This window comes from Apodemus sylvaticus, chromosome 3 (assembly GCF_947179515.1).
Source record: "Apodemus sylvaticus chromosome 3, mApoSyl1.1, whole genome shotgun sequence".
NCBI classification, from domain to species: Eukaryota; Metazoa; Chordata; class Mammalia; order Rodentia; family Muridae; genus Apodemus; species Apodemus sylvaticus.
The window spans coordinates 35468477-35485830 of NC_067474.1; the positions used below are offsets into that span (position 1 = coordinate 35468477).

The following is a 17354-nucleotide window of genomic DNA, read 5'->3' on the forward strand; positions in this document are numbered from 1 at the left end:
AATTTCTTCCCAGAGCCACTGGGCTATAGTTATTTCAGAGTTTGTAAGATCCGCCCCCGCCCCCCCCCCCCAGCATGCCCACTGTGCTTCTGGCCTCTAAACCCTGGTCTCGAGGTAAGACCCATCACACACACTTCTGCTTGTTCATCGAGGGCTACAGTCCTGTGGGGTCCTCTTGAGAACTAAGGCACCAGAAAGCTAACATGCAGGCTACTCTCTATTTTCTGTTTTGGTTTTGACAGGAAGCAGCAAGAGCTGGACTCCAAAGATGCTATTATCCTGCATCAGTTTGCACGACCTAACAATGGTGTCCCCAGCCTGTCTCCCTTCTGTTTGAAAATGGAAACTTACCTAAGAATGGCTGACCTACCCTATCAGGTACTTGCTTGCAAATACGTTTTGTTCTTATGATATCAATATCATCCAGAGGGAGGGGTAGTTAATGCCACACAAGTGGATGTCAGAGTAGGCAGGGTCTGAAGGTAACAGTACCCAGTCCTCAGTAAGAGAGTCATGTGACTCGGGGTCTGTTCACTTTTTTTCCCCCCATCAATTTTAATGAAGGACTCACAGTATTTCTTTTTATGTGTTCTTTGGTTGGAGGTTTGGATAGGCTTACGGACAGCTGGTGAGACTACCTGGTGGGACTTTCAGGTTTTCATCTGTCATTTTGTCCTCCATGAATGTGGGGTTAGAAGGCACAATTGATTGGACGTTCTAGGGCCTGAAGCTAATGCCTCGTGTGTACCAGACAAGGGGTCCCCCCCAGCCCCCCACCCCCGCTAGCTGTAGCTCGGACCTTTGAATGGATGTTAACTTCCCTATGTTTTGCTCAAGTGGCTTTCAAGGAAGTAGCTGTTCATTTCAGCATTAAAGAAGCAATTAAAGGATGTTGGGGAGATGGCGTGGTGGTTAAGAGCATCTGTGACTCCTGCAGAGGACCCTGGTTCAGTTCCAGTACCTACATGGTAGTTCTTGTTCATGGGTGATTTCATGGCCTCTTCTGACTTTAGACATCAAGGTCAGCATGTGGCTCACAGATATACAAGCAGGCAGAAAATCGACACATGCAGTAGATAAATAAAAAAATTATAAGAAGATATTCAAGAAAAAAGAAAAAGAGCCGGGCAGTGGTGGCGCATGCCTGTAATCCCAGCACTCTGGGAGGCAGAGACAGGCGGATTTCTGAGTTCGAGGCCAGCCTGGTATACAGAGTGTGTTCCAGGACAGCCAGGACTATACAGAGAAACCCTGTCTCGAAAAAAACCAAAAAAATCCAAAAAACCAAAAAAAAAAAAAAAAATAAAATAAAGAAAGAAAGAAAGAAAGAAAGAAAAGAAAAAGAAACACTCATACCCATATATATATGCACATATATATACATGCATATATATATATACATGCAAATATATACATATACATTCATATGTAATAAATAATTTGCAAGTATTTTCACCCCATGAAAGAAGAAAATATGCCGGAATCTTAATTATGACTAATTGTTGATGGTAATTTTTAATATACACAATCGTTTAAATTTGTAAATTTTCCTCAGTATGAAAATAGAAATAAAGAATTCCTTTATAAAGAATAAGGAAGAATGTACTTGAAGGCATCCATTTTTCCCTCAGCAATGCTGGAGATGCTGACACATTTGGTTGTGTTCTTGTTGTTCCTGTTGTTACTCTGTGCAGCTTAAAAATTTTCCCTTATGTTTCTCTTTTTAACAAGTTCTAGCTGTATGGATATGTATTTACCTATACATATCCTATACAGGTTATCTTTTTGGGTAATTTCTCTTCCTCCTTCCTTCCTTCCCTCCCACTCTTCCTTTCTTTCTTTGCATTTACACGCCTTACTATGTAGCTCTGGCTGGCCTGGAACTCGCTAGATAGACCAGGCTAGCCTTGAAATCTCAGAGATCTGCTGTCCTCTGTGCCTTTTGAAGGCTGTGATTAAAGACACGCACCACAACACCTGGCTTTGGGAAATTTCTTGGTGAATGTTTTTCTGGTAAGTCTCCATGGCTTGGCGTTTCTGAAACAGCTCCCTGCACACCCAGTTTCCACATTTCATAAATTTCTCTCCAACATTCTTTGCTTTTAGTATTTGGAAATTATTACCCCAATGTCTGTTTTACTCTGATGTTGCTACTGAGAATTTTGTTGTTGGTAGTGATTTTTAAAGACAGTCTCACTATGTAGTCCAGGCTGGCCTGGAACTTGCTCTGTAGAGTAGGCTGGCCGTGAACTCATTTGTACCCAGTAGCTAGAGTCAGTCCTCGAGCTCAGTCCTCATGCCTTTGCCTCTCAAGTGCTGGAAACCACTGAGAAACTTAATAGTAATCTCATTTTCTTTTATTTCTTGTTTCTTTTAGAATTGGCTTTTAACTTAATACTCTATTGCTTGCTCTGTCTATCTATCTGCCTGTCCGTCCATCCATCCATCCATCCATCCATCCATCTATCTATCTATCTATCTATCTATCTATCTATCTATTCCCTGTACTTTTTCACGTTTTAATTTATTGTGTGTGCTCATGCACATGGGAATAATGCATCTGCATACCATGACGAAGGACAACTTGAAGTAGTCAGTTTTCTCCTTCTGAATGGATGAAACCTAGGTCACCAGGCTTGGTGGCAGGCGCCCTCACTTGCTGAACCATCTCGCTAGCCACTCTGGTTCTTTTTAAATTCTTTTTGGTTTTTATGTGTCTTCGTCTTTTTAGACAATGAAAAAAAAACAATGGATTTATATTATAGCATTTTCTTTTTTTTATTAAACATAATTGAGCCTTTTAAATCTTTAGAGGTAAGCAATAGCCCAATAAGTATTAGCATAAATACCGTTTCTTAGAATAACACATTTTCAAACATAGAAAAATTTACTGAAAAAGTAACTTTTTTGCATTTTTAGAAATCTATTTTATTTTAGTTTATTAGGTAAATGTTTTAGTCTCTTATCTGCTTTTATAGTCAATAGTTTATTAATTGATGTCTAGAATTTGTGAGGATACCTAACCCCACAAAGACACGTGGTTTAGAAACAGAAAAGTTTGTTTTGAGTTTTGTCGTTGTTTGGATAGTGGTCTCTTTGGTTGTGAGTATAACAGTTTCTTACATATGTATCATTATACTTTGTCTAATTTGACCTCTCCTCCACTGATCCCCCACTTTCTTGCTGGTCTAGTTCTTCACCCCAAATAATCTCCTTCTCCAGTATTCTGGTCACATGAATTCCATTACCATCTCCTATTTCGACACTTAGGTCTTCCTCCTAGTTTTGTGGGACACACAGATGCATGCATATATATAAATTTAAATTTTAGTGTTTGCATGTGAAGAAAATGTGAGCTTGTCCTTCCTGAGTCTGGTGTGTTTCATTTACCATAGTGATTTCCAGTTGAATCCATTTCCCAGTAAGTCACATAATTTCATTCTTCTTTATGGCCTGGTTAAAACTCCGCTGTGCATACACAGCACATTTCTTTAATCATTCGCATATTGTCGGACACGTAGACTGGTTTCGTCACTTGGCTGTTGGGAACAGTGCCGCACTAAAGAAAACGTACAACTGTTGCCTTTGATTCCCTCAGCTGTACACCCAGGAGTGGTGGCTAGCCAGCCAGCTGGCTCACATGCTAGCTCTTTTGAGAAACCTTCCTTCTCACATGGGCTGCACCAATTTATATTCAGTGGTCTAAATGCTAAACGTTCTTGGGAGTGCTTGCAGTCATTGGCTGTCCTGGAGAACGTCACTTGGACCGAACTGAGATGACTATGGACTTTTAAAAAATTTTTATTCTGGGGGACCTAATCATCAATTTTTAAAAATATATTTTCTTTAGTAATTGTTTGGCCTGTTCCCTGCTGTGTAGATGTTTGTCCTTCTGCTTTTCTGTCGCTTGCCTCTGTGCTGTACTGAATTCTCTGCTGCTTCCGGGAACTTTCCTCTCATTGAGCACCCAACGCTGTATTCCATTATGATGCTGGTTTTTTTTTTTTAATGTTTCCTTTTTTTTCATTTTTAATTCTGTGTGCCTGTGTGTCTAGGGGTGTGCGCATGTGAGTACAGGCACTTGTGGAGGCCACAGGTACCTACCTGATTCCTTTGAGGCCGAATCCCAGGTCGTTGTGATCTGCCTGACAAAGTATCATGCTTCTAACTGTTGAGCCATCTCTCCAGCCCCTCATGGTGTTTTCATGTGTTGTATTCTTTATCTTTTAGGCCATTTCCCTGTGCAGCCTTGCTTGGACATTCCTTTTGCCTCTACCTCCCTAGTGCGTGTCACCATTCCTGGCCAGCTGTTGACTTGCGTTGACCATCCCCCACTCTGTGTTTTGAGATGGGGTTTCTCTGTGTAACCTTGGTTATGTATCTGATGTACATTGTAATTTTGTAGAAAAACTGTCCTTATTTGGGGAAATACTCATGTTTAAAGCACTATAAGGGAAGTGTCTTGATTTTTGACGGTACTTTCAAATGATGTGGGTTTTTTTTTGTTTTGTTTTTTTTTTTTTTTTTTTTTTTTTGGGTTTTTTGGATTTGGTTTTTCTGAGACAGGGTTTTTCTGTGTAGCCCTGGCTGTCCTGGAACTCACTCTGTAGACCAGGCTGGCCTCGAACTCAGAAATCCGCCTGCCTCTGCCTCCCTAAGTGCTGGGATTACAGGCGTGCGCCACCACCGCCCGGCTCAAATGATGTATTAAAAACATCTTTCTAAAAGCATATAAGAAGTGAACCCGCAGGACTGAGGGCGCTCTTTCTACTAGTCATTCAACTTGTCCAAAGCAGACAGAATATCCTCTGTGGGAGGATATTCATTATGCTAACTAGAAGCGTTTGGTCTGACCCAGTATTTCAGCCTCATGTTGCCTGTACTCATCAGAGGTGTCCTGACCCTCGGGACCTAGTTATTCGGGGAGCCGAGGGGTACCCAAGCCTGAAAGGGGGGGGGGAAGGGAGCGAGGCCAAGCAAAAGGGGGGGTGTCTTGTCAAAGCCTCTTTAATGAAAAGCAAAGCCTGCTTTTGAACACTCCTTAAGAGGAAGTAGGGAGGGGCTGAGGGGAATGCTAAAAGCACAGAAGGAGGAAAGGTCATCCGGGAAGGACGTTGACTCTGGCTCGAAGCATCTGTAGTTTTCCTGGAAGGCTGGTTCAGCCTAGACAACCCCAGTTGTTTGGCCAGGATGAGAACCAGTTGATCAGCTTTGTGTGAAGAAGGGGGTGGTTCAGCTGTAAACCTAAAAAGGTCAGTGGATTCTCAAGGTGAGAGCTGTTGAGGGTCTGGTTTCCCAGAGTTTGGTCTCCGACACAGAGGTCCATGTTTTGTCTATTTCCCATCAGGGATACTGGCTTCTCTGCCCAGGAATTTGCGCTGGGAAAAGGCTACAGGCCCTCCGAGGTCCTCCACTTCCTGCGTTCTGCGTACTTGCTTATCTCAAGTTCCAGCTCTCTGGCTTGATTTTTCCGTCTCTATGGACAACTTGAATGACTAGTATGCTTTTAGAAAGATGTTTTTAACACATCATTTGAAAGTACTGTCAGAAATCAAGACACTTCCCTTATAGTGCTTTAACATGCGATTTCCCCAAATAAGGACAGTTTTTCTACAAAATTACAATATGCATCAGGTACATGGCTTTTGTCAAGGTGTTGTGGCTTACAAAAGGTAGTTAAATCGCTTCAAATGTAGCCAGTGAGAGGTATTTGGAGGTGGTTCTGGAGTGGAGTGAGGATTCGCTTTGTTACATAGTTACAAACAATTGAGCTGAAAATTTGGTGGTCAGTATGTAAGTCAGAGCCCCAAGACTTTGAAATCTTGCTTAGGCTTTAAAACTCTTCATCTCAAAATGGTGATGATGATACCCAACATTTTTTACTTAGAACTAATCATATCTAAGTAAATTATAATTGTCTCTAAAATGTTATTTCCTGCTTTTTTAGCTACAAAGCAAAAATTGATTATGAAAACATATTTGAGTTATCGTATCCAGAATTGATCTCTAATTTTTATTTGTGTAGTTTATTTTGTCTTTGTTTTGTTTTGTACCTTGGGCAGATACATATATGTATCTGATGCATATTGTAATTTTGTAGAAAAACTGTCCTTATTTGGAGAAATTGCATGTTAAAAGCACTATAAGGGAAGTGTCTTGATTTCTGACAGTACTTTCAAATGATGTGTTAAAAACATCTCACTATGTAGCTCTGGCTGTCCTGGAACTCACTATGTAGACCAGGCTGGCCTTGAACTCACAGAGGTCTGCCTGTCTTTGGCTCCTGAGTGTTGGGATGCCACTATGCTCCACAGGCGGCATCAGCCAGATGCTGTGAGTGTAGGTTGCCATGGAAACTTGTTTTTTTTTTTTTTTTTCTGAGAGGAGGGTGGTAGGGTCAACCAATGGCCTATGTATGTGAGGCAAATATCTATAGAGTTAGAACGCTATAACCTCAGCTTTTAGATTTTGTTTGGTTTGCACGTGTGCATTGTGGTGTGCCCATGCATATGTATGCATGTTGAATGTGTGTGCTGGAGCCCCGAGGTTAATTATGAGAATCTTCCTTGATTGCTCTTCTTCCTCATTCACTAAGGCAGGGTGTCTCAATCAAACCCAGAGCTTGCTGATTTGGTTAGGTTAGTCTTCCCAGCTTGCTTTGGAATCTCAGCTCTAGGGTTGGAATTACAGGTCAGCCATCATGTTTACCCAGCATTTACATGGGTTCTGAGTAACTAAACTCTGGTTTGATTTGCATGGTAAGCATTTTAATTTGTTTTTGACAAGGTCTAATATGTAGCTGAGACTAGCCTTGAACTCAATTCTGTTGTCCACACTGCCTTAGCCTGTTGCGTGAAGGGCTATAAGCAGGGCTACTATGCTTAATTATCCCTTGATTTTGAGGCAGAATATTCATTCTTATTTGCACCATAAAGGGTTCCTTCTGATGGCATTGCTGAAGCTAGATTACATCTAAAGTTATGAGTCTAAAAGGGACATGGAAGGAGGATTCCCGTGTAGCAAGAGGAATCGGCAGCAGAGGGTGTCTTGTGTGGTGATTTTATAGCTCTAGAACACAAATTACACACATGTCAGGTGCGCTAGTAACTTTTAGAAAAGTGTGACATTTCCTTTAGTTAGCGTTAAGGATAATATCTATGTAGTGGCCATGTGTGATTGTGTAGGTTGCTTTCTGTATAATAGCATAAGGTCAAACATTCTTGGTATAAAATATACTACTAGGGAAACTTTTTCTAAACTATGCATAGGCAATCTGGCTTTAGTTACTACATTTTTGAGGCTAGGCCTACTATCATTCGATAATAAGTAATGAGTTAAAGTGTCAAGGCTCTATGAAGAGAGGCCTGTCTAACAAAGACAGTGGTAAATGGTTGACCTTGTCCACACTCTGCTGTTGAGCCTTCTGAAAAGGCAAGGTCACCTACCAGTTTGAGAAGTCCAAAACCTGGATGCTCAGTTTGAGCCTGTGGGCGTGAGTGGACGCCTGCCCTGTCACCACAAGCCTGAGATCTCAGACGCAGGGCATATGTTCGTGCACACTGACAAATATATACACATCCAGGTGTGATGCTGGTAAAAAGTTGAATGATTTAAAAAATATACCCATCTATTTAGTTATTTAGAGTATTAGGTGTTTTGCCTAATACTCTGTGTATGTCTTTGGACTATATGTGTGTGTGCCTGGTGCTTCTGGAGGTCAGAAAAAGGCATTAGATCCTGTGGGACTGTGGTTACAAGTGGTTATGGGATGTCATGTGAATTCGAGGAATTGAACCCAGGTCTTCTGGAAGAGCAAAGGTATTCTTAATCATGAAGCCACACCCACAACCCATACTTCAATGATTTTTTAATATAATAATTTTATTAAGCCTTTGAGAATTTCATACATGCATACACTGTATTTAGATCATCTGTACCCTCAGCTCTTTCTTTGAAAGAGCTTGTCTTGAATCTACCTTTCCACCTCCTTCCCTCTTTATGTCTTGTTTTTTTTGTTTTGTTTTGTTTTAATAACTGACTGAATTCTATTTGCCGAGCCCCATTCATTTAGTCATTGGTGTGGGGTCATCCATTGGAACGTGGTCAACTTCCCAGGAACCACATATGATGATTCTTCTTCCTCTTCTAGCAGCCTTCCCCTGTCAATAGCTCCTCACGTCAGCCCCTTCTTCAACCACACTGTCACTGACTGACTTATCTTGTACAGGTTCTGTGAGAGTAGTGGCCCTATCATGTCCAGATGGCTGCTGTGCCCTGGTCCTCTCCAATGTGTGGAGGATCTCACGTTGGAGAGTGAGTGCTCCCCACCAAAGAAACCAAATATAACTTTAGGCTTTTCCACCCAGGCCCCACTTTCCAAATAACAACTTGGGGGCTTAGTATTTATTTAAAAAATGCTTTGGCCATAAGATAAGCTTGTTCCCATTAACTCATGACTTAATTAATCTGCTTATACTTATTCTATGTTTGCCACATGGCTAATTACCTCCTCAGTTTCATACATCTGACTTCCTCAGAGTTGGGGAGATCTCTGGTGCTTGACTTTATCCCAGAGTTCCTTTCTCCCTGTCAGATGTCCCACCTTCTAATCCTGCCCCAGCTTATTGGCCATCAGATTTTTATTGACAGGTGATGCTTCCACACAGTACCCAAGATTATCCCTACCAGCAAAAGACCCAGGAGTTTTTGTTTCATTTCTGAAATTCTTGAAGTTTCGGGATTACTAGGCAGAATTGGTTTGTGTTCTTCTAGAATCTTCTGTTAAAATACACCTTTGTAAGAAGGTATTTTCTTGTCTGGGGCTTGGTCAGAATGCTACCTTAGTTTTAGTTTGGTTTCTCTAGCAGAGAAGGTGGGTAATGGCTAGCCTTTGCAAAAGGGATTGTCTTATCAGGCCTGTGAAAGAAGAGGCATTTATAGAATTTTAAATAGTTGGGGAAAAATAAAAATAATAATGTTTTGTCATACATGAAGTTCAGATCTCTGTGTCATGACTTTTTATTGGAAGCAGCCAAACTCGTTCACTTGTGGTGACCCATGCCTGCTCTTCTGCTGCAATGTTGAGCTGTTAGTAGAGACTTTATAGCCTGGACTATTTACTGCATGACTTTCTGTAGGAAGATTTTGCTGACCTCTATTCTAGAGAAACACTTAAAAGATTTTCAAGATTTATATTCAAAATTTTATCTAATATTTTCTTCTCTTAAAAAAAAGCCCACAACTTCCTATAGCTAAAATTGACATGCAACAAGTCACACCTGTTTCAAGTGTAAATTTTGATATATTTTTTTCAATCAGGTAAGTACATATGAAGCCATTGTCACCATCAAGATTGAAAGTATCAGCCAAGTGTGATGGTGCATACCTGCAATCCTAGCACTTAGGGGTAGAAGCAGAAGGATCAGGAGTTCAAGGCTAGCCTTAACTATGTGGTGAATTCAAAGCTAGTCTGGAGTACATAAGACTGTTTAAAAACACAGTGAGAGCATTGATTACCTTCTAAGATATTCATGGGGCTCTGAAATTCTTTACTTTTGCATCATTATTTCTCAAGCATGGATAGACCTTTCATCACCAGAGATTACATTTTCTATAGTTTCTGAAAGGAAAGAAGGAAGGAAAGAAAGAAAGAAAGGAAGGAAGGAAGGAAGAAAGAAAGAAAGAAAGAAAGAAAGAAAGAAAGAAAGAAAGAAAGAAAGAAAGAAAGAAAGAATTTACAGTGTACTTCTTAGGAATGTGTGCTAGCCTGGAAATCACTATTGTGGATCATGCTGGCAGAAATCTGCTTCTACCTCTCCAGCGCTGGAATTAAAGGTGTCTGACCCGTGACCATCATGTGTGTACCTGTTTGTATATGGCATTTGGGAGCTATAGACTGATGTCAGTATTTTTATTCTTATATTATTACTCTCTGTCTTAATGTTTGAGAAATGGTTTCTTACTGACCTTGATTCTTACTGACCTTGAAGCTTGCCTTAGTTACTGTTTTACTTTTGTGAAGAGAGACCAGGACCAAGGCAAATCATAAAGAAAGCATTTAATTGGGGGCCTTGCTTATGGTTTTAGAGGGTTCGTCCTTGATCATCACGGCAGGAAGCAGGCAGGCATGGTATTGGAGCAGTAGTTGAGAGTGTTACATCCTGATCCCTAATGGGGGGGGGGAGAAAAAGAGGGGAGGGAGAGACAGAGATGGAGAGAGATGGAGACAGAGGAAGGGAGATGGAGGGAGAGAGACAGAGACAGGGACAGAGAAAGACAGGGAGAGACGTTGACTACGTTGACTGACTGAGCCTGGGCCTCACAGGCTTTTGAAATGTCAAAGCCCACCCCAAATAATAGACTTCCTCCAACAAGGCCACATCTCCCAATCTTTCTCAAACTAGGGACCAAGCCTTCAAACTACCACAGAGCTCATTATTTTGTCTGGGCTGGCTGTCCAGTAAGTCCCAATATTCTTTCTGTTTCCACTTCCCCAGTAATGTAATTACAGAGCCGATTTCACTTCTGGCTTTTAGTGTGGATACTGCGGTTTGAATTCCAGTTTCTGTGCTCACAAAGCAAGCACTTTACTGACTGAGGCATCCTCCAACCATATGTGGTCAGTCAGAACAGAACTCCGGTCCTCTGAAGAGCAAGCCCCGCATGCTGTTAACCACACAGCCATCTCTCCAGCCCAGACTTCTGTTTACATGTGTTTCATGGCTGTATGCATCCTTACTCTTGAGTAAATACTTAGGGGTGAAATGGCTCCATTAGCAGAAGTTGTAGGGACTGGAGAGATGGCTTTTTAGTTAAAAGAAGGCAGGTCTTTCAGAGGATCCTGGTTCAGTTCCTCACACCACAGGACAGCTCACAACTGTAATTCTGGTTCCAGGGGCTCCACTGGCACCAGGCTTGCACATGGTACAGACTTACATCGGAGGCAAACACTTATCCATGTAAAATAATACATTAAATACATTAAAAAAAAAACCAGAAGTGAGGTGTATGTTTAGCTTGAGACAGTGTCAGAATGTTTTAAAGTGGTTGGCCACTTAACATCCCCACCATGTTCTTAAGTATCAGTTGGCCTTAGAGGGGCCATTATTTGCATTATCCAACGGTGTCTGTCTGCAGTCTTTGTATAAAGTATAAGGAAGAGTTTGTGATAATCAGATCAATTTAGGCTGTGTAGTCTGAGAGACAGTGGATACCGTTCTAACAATTAACTTTGAGGCTTAAATGACCATATTTATTGAGAAAAGTGATTGAAGACATGGAATTCTCCACAGTCCCTCCATCCATGTGGTCCAGGTCATTATTTTTTACACATTGGAGAATGAATGCCATTGTAATTTTAACCGTCAATTGTATAACTTGATCTGTCCACCTTCTTTCTGGTCAAGATCTTCTGACATACTATAAGCTTCCGCCATGCTTGTAGATCAAAATGGAGCGTGTCTGAACAGGTTCTGGGCACTACCTCTAGGACTACATATCAAACTCTGGTCTGAAACCCTGGAACCTGCTAAACCAATTTCCTTGGGAGACACTGCATTTGAATCTGCTGTGTAATTTTTGACTTTAACCGCAGTATGGTAATTTAGAGGACCTCTTACCTGTGCTGTGGTGACAATAAGCATCATCCAGATGCAACATAGTGGATTTCAAATTAGTTCTTTGGTTACTAAATTGGTGCAAGCTTCCTTGTGGTTTATTTTCAGTTTTTTTCCTGTTTGTGGATACGTTTACACATTATAGCTTCGCTTGTTCTCTTCAGACTTACCCCTTTCCTCTCCCACTCTTTTGACTCATAGTCCCCTTCCTTTCCTACTTTAGATAGAATTTGATTCCCCTAAAGAACCTATGGGAACACATTAATACTTTAATGTTAGTAAAAGGTCCCCTCCCCCTTCTAAAGTAATGATCTTAAGGAACCAGTGTGTGGAGTTCATGTGAGCACTGGGGTTGGAAAGGTTGTGTCTGCTAATCAGTGAAGTTTATATACACATTGCTTTCTCTCTCTCTCTCTCTCTCTCTCTCTCTCTCTCTCTCTCTCTCTCTCAAATGCTCTGTTTAGAACTATTTTGGCGGAAAACTCTCTGCCCAAGGGAAAATGCCTTGGATTGAATATAATAATGAAAAAGTGTCTGGCACAGAATTCATAATCGACTTTCTGGAAGAGAAACTTGGAGTGAACTTAAACAAAAACCTTGGCCCCCATGAGAGAGCTGTCTCAAGAGCCGTGACCAAGATGGTGGAGGAGCACTTCTACTGGTGAGTCCCTGCTGAGTCGCCCCCACCCCACCCCACAGGCTCTGCCTAGCCAGCCCCAGGTCTCTGTCAGACTTCTGACCCTTAGTCACTGTCTCAAAAGTTTTCTTTATCTTGTTTATCTTAAGTTTATCGCCTTTCTCAAGGGTTTTATCAAATAACAAACACAGCAAACAACAAACAAAAACAAACAAACCACAACAAACCCTTTTGATTTAGGGTCAAAGTTCTGCCTGTTGTCCCCAAGTATCTAGATAAGGACTCCACAGGAATCACTATAGAGTCTATCTGACACAGCCATAATAACTCAACTATACCAATAATGCTGGAAGTTTGTAAGCATACTTCATTTCAGTAAAACTATCATGCACACTGAAACTTGAATTTCATTTATAGTAACATAATCTTCCTTTGATCTTTTCCCAACCACGTATAAAAAATTTTACAGTCCATGTGTTGCAGTTTCCTGGATTTTAGTGAGGGGCATATATCAATTTGTGGGGCGCATCAGTATAAACTGCATCATATCCTGGGCAGTACTGGCACATGCCTTTAATTCCACACTCAGGAGTCAGAGAGAGAGTCAGATCTCTGAGTTTGAGGCAAGCCTGGTCTACAGATCAAGTTCCAGGCCTGCTAAGGCTACACAGAGAAACCCTGTCTCAAAAAAACAAACAAACAAAAACAACAACAACAACAACAACAAAAACCAAAAACAAAAAGAAAGAAAGTGCATGAGAAAGACATGAGGGCTAAGTAGAGATAGGATTCCTCTGCGGAATAAGTTAGACATTGGTGAGATTATGTCACCTTTCCTTAGATAATATTCTGCCACAGTGGCAGCACATAGTTGGGTTGACCAGTTGTTCTGTTTTGCTTTGGTGGTAACAAGCTGCTGCAGTGCCATTTGAATTGATCACATCTGCTTAGTGTTGCTTTGCAAACCTATGTTTGGTGGGATTTCCCCTCTCCGGCTATTGTCTAGCATATCTACCCCCTTCTCTACACTCCTAGAGTTGACAGGAAGTTTCTTCCGAATAGTTCCTGACTTGACTTTGTCTCAGTACTTAATTAGAAATCCTTAGTCCCACCTTATTTGCTTTGCTCTTTCTTGGTCAGATGCTGATCCTCTTCCCCTCACAGAGGCCATCTCCTTGTGGGACTTACTGTGGGATCCTTGCTCCCTGGCTCTCCGCTTCATCCTCCTGCCCTCTTTCTAGGTAGAAAACTGGATGTTTCTTTATCTCTGAGATTACACGCGACTCTCTGTTTCTCTCTTCCTATGTTTGGTTTTGTACCACGTCGGTCCTGGGGCTCACCAGAACTCCATATCCTCTCCCCACCTCACTATAGAGATGAAGGAGGGATGACCAAGGAAGTGCCTTGTCGGAGGAGAGTGTTGAGGAAGCAGTGTGGGAGCAGTGCACTCAGTGTTTGCAGGAGCCTGGCCCTTTCATGAAAGGCTGATGGAGATGCCAGGCCTCTGCTTTGTCACAGTGGACGTGTGACTGGCTGACTCGCTTGGCTTCTGGGAAAGGCTGTGGAAAGGATCCCATCTCATTCATTTGCCAGGTTTCAGACCCAGCTCTGCAGTGGCAGAGGGAAAGAAAGGGTGTCCCCTGGGCCCCTGACCCTCAAGCCACCTTTGATGTGTTTACTATGCTTCCTTTAAGAGATGGGGTGCCTGTCTCTTTAAGAGATGGGGTGCCTGTCTCAAGGTTGTGGAGAGCTAAATGTCAGCTTTCTAGACAGCTGCAGAACTTAGTCTTTCACTCATATTTTGGCTATAACTCTTAAATTTTGTAGTAAGTCAGAAATACATACATACACATACATATATACATGCATACATGAATACAAAATACATATATACATATGATATGTTTGGATTCAACAAAGTAGCCAATTCTCTTATGTCAGGCCTTTTGATCAGGGACCTGCATCATTTTATAAGTTTATCTCCTGGTAGAAGCTCTCAGACAATGATTTTCTGCCCTTGTCTTTACTAACCCTCAGCTAATAGGGAGGTAGGGTAGGCTGTGGATGTGAGTAGGGGGGGACGCAGGGGGAAGATCATAAACTTCCCAGATCTTACTGCACTTGGGGGCTACATAGCCTCTTTAAAGGTTAGCATTGTTTCTCTAACTCACTTCCTATTAGAAAAAAAAGAAAAAAGGAGGCATTCTGAGATCCAGTACATTTTCACCTCTCATACCAAAAGGAAAGGGAAGCTTTTCTCCCCTCTGGCAGAGATGCCCCCACACCCACCAGGAGCCTTATACCTCCACTTTCACAAGGAAATGTCCACGGCAGCCATAGTTTCCCATCCTTCTGCTCTTCCAGTCCCAGAGAGCGGAATGGAAGCCACCCCAGCACGGGAACTGACCTCAGTGTGTGGTGGTTGTTTCTGAGATGCTCTCACATGCTAACAAGCATCAGGATCTTAGGTTGTGACAACGGTATTTGCAGGTGAAGGAGAAGACAGTCTGTCAACCCTCTGTGTTTAACCCACTTATCTGGTGATCCGAGGTTTTCCAGGTACATTTTATTTTGGCCTGAAACTTTAAAACTGCTTAGGTACACTTTTCTACAAGGTAAAGGTGATGGAGAACTGGCATTATTACCACGTAACATGACATAATTCCGAAGCTTTGCCTTATGTCCACTCAGATAAGCACACTCAGCTATAAAGTGGTTTTTCCTGCATTTGAAATCCATATAATTATATCCCACTTGCATTATAAAAGCTATTATTGAAGATGAATAAGCCTGATTTTTTTCTTATCCTCTTTGTCTTGTACCGAGTGCTTAAGTTAGATCTAATGCTTGGAAACTGGATTTCTCAGACAGAGACTCAAATTACCAAAATGAAATTGATTTTCTAAGGACATTGTTTCTTCAGTGGTGCATACTGCCCTCCTGTGGCCATCAGAGAAAACCCTGTGTCTTCTAACACTAAAATAAATGTAGCACTCAACATTTTCCACGCAAATCTGCTTCTAGGTTGCCCCAAACTTCAATTTGTGTGTGTGATGGCATTTGAAATCAGGGCTCTTGTGCATGCTTGGAGAGCGCACCAGCATGCAAACCCATTTCCAGAATGAACTTGGTAGTTTTAGTACGGGAGGGAGATGGGGAACTTTCCTCAGATGGCTTACAAGCTGTGTAAAAGCTGTGTGAAAGCCTGACTATGATGACTGATTACAACGCTACAGACCCATCCCACCATTCCCCCTTCTTTACCCAGTCTGAGATGTAGGGGGAGCTCCTGTTGGAAGGTTTGTGAAATTTGATGATAATTGAAGAAGTATATCATAAGTTCATACCCTGTTCATATACAAGTTCATACCTTGTACAGTAGAATGTAAATAAGACAGCAAGGGTAAAACCTCGTGTAGAGAGAGGTAGGTTTTGAGATAGGGTCTCAATGTGTAATCCTGGATACCTGGGAATTCATAGAGACCCACCCAGCTCTGCCTTCGGAGTGCAGGAATTAAAGGTGAGCCTCCATGCTTCTCAGCAAAAGGCGCTCTTCTGACTAGGAAGGCCATAGTCCGAGACTCGACAGTTTGTAACTTTCTATATATTATTATTTGTTTATGCCTTGAGCCTGCCTTCATGTTAGGTTATGGTGAAAAGCATTTTCATCAAAACATCAGCCGTAAGGGACTGGAGATACATAGCTCCTTGGTTGCGTGCCCAGCTGTCTTTTCTACTTGAGAGAGGATCATGTTCTGTAGTCCTGTGCATTCTGTAAACTCACCATCCTTCTGCGTATTTTCTGGGTGCTGGGATTACAGGCATGGGCCATGATGCTTGGCCGTTTGCCTGTTTTGTAGGTTTCCTTTAGAAGTGTTAGCACAGGCTTTACATCTTTAAATCTTTGGCTCAGTTTATGTAAGAGAGATTAGACACATTAGTCGTGATAAGAAAATGAGGATCTGAATGTTCTGAGATAGATTGTCACATAATAAATCACTTTAATTGCTTTTCCTAGTCTGCTTCCCGGGTTGGCCCTTTCTGCTGACTCCACTTAATAATTCATGACTCCTTGTGCCCTGGGATTCTTCCCAGAGAAGATAAAGGGACCATGAACTGCTGAAGAGATGATCGGCAGCCGCTTCATTCTCCATGGGGTCTTCTCACTTTTCTAAGTACATACCATCCCTTAGAAACATCGCACAGCCAGCATTGACTCCGTATAAAGCTGTTTTCATCCAATCAACAATTCACTCTTAGCAAATGAAGTGAGTGCCAATGGTATACAGATGCTACGCCCTCCCCTTCAGTGGCTCTCAGGCTGGAGAGCCTTTATGAGGAAGCCTTCCTTAAGCCTTAATGATTGCCATTGTTGGGGAAGGGTTTGGGGGGCTGAGGGAAGGCAGTAAGCTCCTAGCGGAGAGATGAAGGCAAAGATCCCAGAGGAAGTGGCAGTGTGATAAAGCCATGTGACAGCTGGAGTGGCAGGTGAAGGAGCTAATGGTAGGGGGTCATGCTTAGGATGTTTGGGTAGACAGCACTGTCTGTAAACGTTTGGAACCAAGAAAGAGGTGCTTGGGGAGTGTCTTAGTCCATTCAGGCGCCTGTAACTGAATAGCAGTCTGGCAGTTTAGAAGTTTATATCTCACTAGACGTGGAGACTACTAAGCCCAAAGGCCAAGGTTTTAGCAGATTTGGTGTCTAATGAGGTCATGTTTTCTGGTCCACAGACAACCATCTTCTTACAGCAAGGTCACATAACAGAAAGGAACAGAAACTTTAATGGGGTCATCTTTATAGGGCAGTAAACTCACTCTTGAGGGCTCTGTCCTCATGACTTAAGTACACGGAAGGCCTTGCTTCCTAATAACATCTGCTTTTAACACAAGAAATTTGGGAACATGAGCGTTCAGTCTGTAATTGGGGTGGAGGGGAGGCACATGTCCTTTTGCACAGCTGATATATAGTTTATAGGAGGCCGTACTGAGAGATGGAGACTGGGAAGGGCCAGGGTCAGGGTTTTGGGGTTTCTGACATTACAGTATGATGTTGCAATCTATAAATATGTTAGGCTGCATTTGTAGCCATCCTGAGATGCTCAC

At 42.0% G+C, this 17354-nt stretch overlaps 1 protein-coding gene across 1 annotated transcript in view; it reads left to right on the forward strand.

The window, feature by feature from the left end:
* Faxc (failed axon connections homolog, metaxin like GST domain containing) overlaps nucleotides 1-17354 on the forward strand; it is a 57251-nt gene that overhangs the window by 5026 nt on the left and 34871 nt on the right. The window contains exons 2-3 of the mRNA XM_052176154.1: nucleotides 243-378; nucleotides 12080-12276. Of these exons, the coding sequence (XP_052032114.1) occupies nucleotides 243-378; nucleotides 12080-12276 (333 nt within the window). The remainder of the gene's footprint in view (nucleotides 1-242; nucleotides 379-12079; nucleotides 12277-17354) is intronic.